The following is a 6,619-nucleotide window of genomic DNA, read 5'->3' as shown; positions in this document are numbered from 1 at the left end:
AAGAAGTTGTCCCAAATTAAGCAAAAATGAATGCATTACATCACTTTAGTAATTCATTTCTTTTTTTTCCATTTTTTTTATTGTGAAAATATTGTACAGAGGGGTTACAATTACATGGGCAAGATAATGAGTACATTTCTTATCAAGCATTGTAGCCTCCTCCTTTGTTTCCCCTTCCCATCCTCCCCCGCCCCCCCCCATCCAATCCTCCCCCCCCCCCCGAAGTTGTAAAGTTCGTTTGCGACATAACGACTTGTACGTAATTCATTTCTTTAGTACATTCTGCCCTATTATTGTTACACCCTCTTGTCTTTCCTACTAGTAATGTCTCCTCCCCTCATCTTTATGCTCTCATAAATGGATCATGGAGAGACATCACTTATGACAGTATACCCACACAATGCAATGTATGCACAATAACAGTGTAAGTCTATTACTTTTGCAATTGCTGACATTTAGTTAATTGAATCTTAGCAGTCAAAACTACTTAGAGGGTCAATCTTCTGGCTGAATTCTAGAGGAGAAATGTGAGATTCAAGACAGATCAGACAAGAAGAGAAAGCTTATCTTGCCGGGTTAGAGGGAACACACAATACAGTATTTTAGTGATGACCTATCCTAAATAATAATTTGAAAAATATTTAACTTTTCAAAATTATACTTAAGAAGGTCTTGTCAAAAAAAAGTCATCCAGATGAGAACATTTCTGAGAATGGAATGATTTGATTTTAATAATTGTGTCACGACAACAGGAGTTAACTCACTAGTCCTTGGTACATGCTGAAGCATACACTCATCCAAGGAAGAAAATATTAATGACCTACAAGAGGAATTTGAAACTACCTTTTCTATCTCCAAATGCTCCTCTTCCTCCTCCTCTTCTTCCTCTCCTCCTCCTCTTCTTCTTCTTCCTCCTCCTCCTCCTCCTCCTCCTCCTTCTTCTTCTTCTTCTCCTCCTCCTTCTCCTTCTCCTTCTCCTTCTCCTTCTCCTTCTCCTTCTCCTTCTCCTCCTCCTCCTCCTCCTTCTTCTTCGTTTTGTTTTTTTTTGTCGGTTGTGGGACTTGAACTCTGGGCCTGGGTGTTGTCCCTCAGCTCTTCAGCTCAAGGCTAGCACCCTACCACTTGAACCATAGCACCACTTCCCTATTTCTTCTTCTTCTATGTGGTCCTAAAAGTCAAAAGATCTGTTTCTTTGAAATGTGTCTGTTAGACCCTATTTTTTCAAATGCTCTCAATAACTTGTTTCAGGTAACAAAACAATCTCCTCAACCTGACAGATTCAAAGTGAAAAACAAAACTGTAATGTGATAGAAATTATTATGTTATCTTTCTGATAATAGCTAGCAATGTGGAAAGTAGTACTAACAAGGATTCACCAAATGACCAAAAATATGGCAAAGAACAAATTTTTTAAAAATTGTCTAAATCTAGAATTTAGTTTAAAACATTTTAGCTTGGATGTAGGCATACAATGATTTAATTTTGGAAATAGATAATTCTAAACATTTCCATCTGTATTTTTTTCAGATTACAAGCAATACCACCTGTATAAGTGTCTTCAAACAGGTAATAAAATGATTATAGGGTTGAAAGAGTTAATGACTATTTAAAGTGACTCCTTTAATTCTTATGTTACAGGAAATAAGAGTTGAAACATCAGTCATGAGTTGGGCAAATGAAAGCAACATAGAAGAATTCATTCTGTTAGGCTTCTCAGATCAACCATGGCTGGAGTTTCCTCTCTTTGTCATCTTCATGATTTCTTACATCATGACCATCTTTGGCAATCTGACTATTATTCTAGTGTCACGCCTGGACCCCAAACTCCATACTCCCATGTATTTTTTTCTTACCAATTTGTCACTCTTGGATCTCTGTTATACCACTTGTACTGTTCCACAAATGCTGGTGAATTTATGCAGCGTTAGGAAAGTAATTAGTTACGGTGGCTGTGTGGCCCAACTTTTCATGTTTCTGGCATTGGGGGCTACAGAATGTGTGCTGCTGGCAGTCATGTCCTTTGACAGGTTTGTGGCTATTTGTCGGCCTCTCCATTACTCAGTCATCATGCATCAAAAGCTCTGCCTCCAGTTGGCAGCTGCATCTTGGATCATTGGCTTTGGTAACTCAGTGTGGTTGACTATCCTGACTCTCCAGCTACCACTCTGTGGCCACTATGTCATAGATCACTTTCTCTGTGAAGTCCCTGCTCTGCTCAAGTTGTCCTGTGTCGATACAACAGCAAATGAGGCTGAACTTTTCTTTGTAAGTGTACTGTTCCATCTACTACCCCTGACTCTCATTCTTGTATCCTATGCTTTCATTGCTCAGGCAGTCTTGAAAATACAATCAGCTGATGGCCGACAAAAAGCATTTGGGACATGTGGCTCCCATCTAATAGTGGTATCACTCTTTTATGGTACTGCTATATCTATGTACTTGCAAACACCTTCATCCAACTCCAAAGACCGAGGAAAGATGGTGTCCCTCTTCTATGGAATCATTGCACCCATGCTGAACCCCCTTATATATACACTTAGGAACAAAGAAGTAAAAGAAGCCTTGAAAAGGTTGATTGCAAGAGTCTTCTTAATCAAGAAATGAGGAATATGGGAAAGATGATAAGCTCAAAGAGCCACTAGGTCTCTTCCTTTTGTTCTTGTCAAGTTAAAGAAGTATAGTTTCTTGGCTGATCTGTGACCTTGGCAGGTATTTATATTTCACTGCAGGCTTTAACCTAAACTGGAGTTCAACATTCCTAGGCACTCATAAACAGGTTTAGGTTGTTGGTCAAAAACACTGAAAGAAGCTAAACCCAATGCTGAGCCCAATTCTTTAAACTATTACATAAATGTCATATTCTGACCCTTTTAATTGTAGACATTTGGAGGTAGGATATCTTTCTTTCATGTGTTCATTGAGCGGTTGCTCAATGTAAATTATTCATCCTGTGCATTATTATACTTCATCATCGTCCTGGGGCTTGAACTCAGGGTTGCGCTCTGTCCTTGAGCAATTTTGCTCAAGGCAGGAGTGCTACAACTTTAATCAACAGCTCCACTTCAATTTTTCTGATGATTAATTGGAGATAAGAGTCTCACAGACTTTCCTGCTCAGGCTGGCTTTGAACCCTGGCCCTTAGACCTCAGCCTCTTGAGTAGTTAGGATTACAGGTGAGAGCCACCAGCGCTCAGCCACCTCATCTGTTTTTATGTGTGTATGTTCATAAGGTGCCTTAAACTTGGCCTAGGTGCAATCTCTTAGCTTTTTTCTCAAAGCTCATGCTTTATCACTTGAGCCACACATCTATTTCTGGCTTTTTGCTAGTGAATTAGATTTTTCTTCTTGGATTTTTCTTCTCAGGCTGGGTTCAAACTAGGATTGTCATATCTCAGCTTCCTGAGTAGCTGGGATCACAGGTATGAGCCACCAGCACCTAGGTCATTCCAGTCATTTTTAGTATAGCACCATCTACTTTTATTATCCCCTAAAAGAAACTTGACATATAAAAACTACCAATTAAACTCCTAACCTCTAACTCAAACCCCTTCTCACCAGAGAAGTAAACTGGCCTTCATCAGACACTGAACATGTCAGCACCTTAACCTTGGACATCCTGACCTCTGGAATTCTGAGAAATAAATTTCTGTTGTTTGTAAACTACCTACTTGATGGTATTTTATAGTAACCACTTCACTTGATGTTTCATGGGTACTTGAAGAGAATGCATGTTCTGGTGTTGTTAATTGTTCATTCATAGTGTTCTCTGAATGTCCACTTGCTTCTATTGGTTGTTATTGAAATCTTCCATGTTCATGATTTGGAAGACTCAATCTTGTTTAGATGACAAGATTTCCTGGCTGGATCTATAGATTCCATTCAATCACAATCAAAAACTAGTAGGACATTTCAGAGATATCAACCACATAAATCCAAAAATTAAACAGGCATAACATCTATAATAGTAAAAAAGGCTGGGAGGAGAGGGAGGATTTGGGGAAGTGGGAAGGAAAGGGGTAGTAGGGGAAATATAAAGGAGGATGTAACAATGCTTGATAGGAAATGGACTCATTAGCTGGCTCATGTAACTGTAACCCCTCTGAACAGTATCTTTACAATTAAAAAAAAATTAAAAAATACTAAAAGAAAAAGTACTGGAGAAGTCCAAAGCAGGAGGACTTTTTTGGGGGAGGGAGGGAGGGTCCGGTGATGGGGCCTGAACTCTGGGCCTGGGCGCTATCCCTCAGCTCTTCAGCTCAAGGCTAGCGCTCTTCCAGCTTTTTTCTTTTTGCTTATGTGGTGCTGAGGAATCGAACCCAAGGCCTCAGGCATGCAAGACAAGGGCTCTACCACTGAGCCACCTTCCCAGCCTCAACAGGAGGACTTTACGTCACTAATTTGAAATCTTTTTATAAAGTTACAGAAATCAAGATAGCCCAGGATTGGCAAGATAATAAATACAAATGAGTAGAACAGAATAAGGAACAAAAGCTCACGCAATTCCTTTACTTACCATAGCTAAGTTATAGAACCAACCCAGATGCCCCTCAGTAGATGAATGGATGAAGAAAATGTGGTATATATACACAATGGAATTCTATGCCTCCATCAAAAAAATGACATTGTCCCATTTGTTAGGAAATAGAAAGACTTGGAAAAAATTATATTAAGTGAAGAAAGTCAGGCCCAAAGAAACATAGGTGCCATGGTTTCCCTTATTTGCCATAACTAGTATATGTCTGAGACAAGCAGAAAAGGTCAGATAAGGTGATGTTAGGTGAAATGAACCCCAAGATAAGTATTCAAATGTTTTTTTTCCCTTTCTTGAAATTGTTTCTAACATATTTATAAGATGATTTCTTTGTTGCTTTGTATGTCCCTCCCCCACGGTATAACCCCTGCTTTCATTGTATTTGATGTTGGTATAATTTGTGGAGGGGAAGGGTAAAAACAAACCATTTAAATGGGGATAAAGGTGGCCGGGCGCGTGGGGGAGGGGTGGCGGGGGACGAGGGGGTGGGAGCAGGAAGGGCTGGGAAGGGGAAACAAAGGAGGAGACAACAATGCTTGATTAGCTTGCCCGTGCAATTTTTTTTTTTTTTGGGGGGGGAGGGAAGGTCCGGTCGTGGGGCCTGAACTCTGGGCCTGGGCGCTGTACCTCAGCTCTTCAGCTCATAAGCCACAGCGCCACTTCCGAGTTTTTTCTTTTTGCTTATGTGGTGCATGGGGAGTCGAACCCAGGGCCTCATGCATGCAATGGTAAGCGCTCTACCACTGAACTACTTTCCCAGCCCCCTTGCCCATGTAATTGTAACCCCTATGTACAGTATTTTTTAAAAAGGAACAAAAGCAATATTTGTACAAGCATATTTGACTATTATCTAAGGAATAATTACAATACAATTGAAAAAATGATATTTTCAATAATTGATCATCCATGTGTAAAAAAATAAAACTTGACCGAGGCTATATACTTCTATAAAAAATTAATTCAAAATGGGTCCTAGAACTAAGTGTAAAGTGCAAAATTATAAACCTTTTATACAAAAGCATAAAAGAAAAATCTAGGTACTGGGTATGGTGGTATATGACCATATAATTTGAACACTTGGAAAGCAAAGGCAGAAGGATCAGGAGTTCTAGGCCAGCCTGAATTTTATAGTGGAAATTCTGTCACAAAGACAAATCAAAAACAAAATTTATGCATATATATGTACACATATAAATTACATAAACTCAGCTTTGATGAGGAGTTCTTAAATATATCACAAAAATCATAATGCATGAAAGAAATAGAATAATAAGTTGAAGTTTATTAAAATTAAGAATTTTTGCTTTGCAAAAAGTCAAGCCACATACAATGGAAATATTTGCAAAGCATATATATCATTCAGGTAATTTATCTGAATATGTAAAAAAAAAAAAACACGGTAGAAGTTAACAGAGCAAATAAACCTATTTAAAAATGGGTGAATATGTGGCTCCTGTTGGCTCATTTTTGTAATTATAGCTGGGACCTGTAGGGTCCCAGTTCAAAATTAGATCAGGCAGAAAATTCCAAGAGATTTCATCTCCAAAATCTTAAAAACCAAAATAAAAATGAAAAGGGCTGGTAGTTCAGCCCAGAGATGTTTTCTAGAATATGCAAGATCTTGAGTTAAATCCCCAGTACTGAAAAAATTATAGTAGTTAAATTATAATAAATGTATTACAATACAAATAATAATGCTTTTTATTTACATTTAGATAAAATTTATAAAATAACACAATTATAGAGAAGAGATAGGCAGTTGCTAGGAGCTAGGGTTATGAGAAGATTGTGAATGTATTTTGTGGCAATGGTGAGGAAAATACCTTAACTATAGTGGTGATTATACAAATATATACCTATGATAAAATTGCATAGATACAAAGATACATGCACATATAACTAGTGAAATTCAAATAAACTGTAGATTGTACCAATAGAAATTTGCTTGTTTTGCTATTGTACTACTACATTTTCACTATATATTAACTTTTTGGGAGTATGGGGAAAGATGAATTGAACTTCTCTATACTTATTTGCCATTTCCTTTAACTTTACAGTATTTTCACAACAAAAGTTTTTTGTGGTTTT

At 38.0% G+C, this 6,619-nt stretch overlaps 1 protein-coding gene across 1 annotated transcript; it reads left to right on the top strand.

Moving 5' to 3' along the window:
- Positions 1 to 1,662: 1,662 nt before the first annotated feature.
- LOC122111408 (olfactory receptor 2B6) lies at positions 1,663 to 2,604 on the top strand. Its single transcript, XM_042684230.1, has one exon. The coding sequence runs from the start codon at positions 1,663 to 1,665 to the stop codon at positions 2,602 to 2,604; it is 942 nt and encodes a 313-aa protein (XP_042540164.1).
- Positions 2,605 to 6,619: the final 4,015 nt, after the last annotated feature.

The sequence above is a fragment of the Dipodomys spectabilis genome, unplaced genomic scaffold, assembly GCF_019054845.1.
Source record: "Dipodomys spectabilis isolate Male_0828 unplaced genomic scaffold, ASM1905484v1 ptg000085l, whole genome shotgun sequence".
NCBI classification, from domain to species: domain Eukaryota; kingdom Metazoa; phylum Chordata; class Mammalia; order Rodentia; family Heteromyidae; genus Dipodomys; species Dipodomys spectabilis.
Note: the sequence above shows the minus strand (reverse complement) of the source record. Positions and strands in the feature narration are given on the sequence as shown.

Coding starts and splice junctions, on each gene's coding strand:
- LOC122111408 (XM_042684230.1), top strand. CDS start 1,663: ATGAGTTGGGCAAATGAAAGCAACATAGAAGAATTCATTCTGTTAGGC.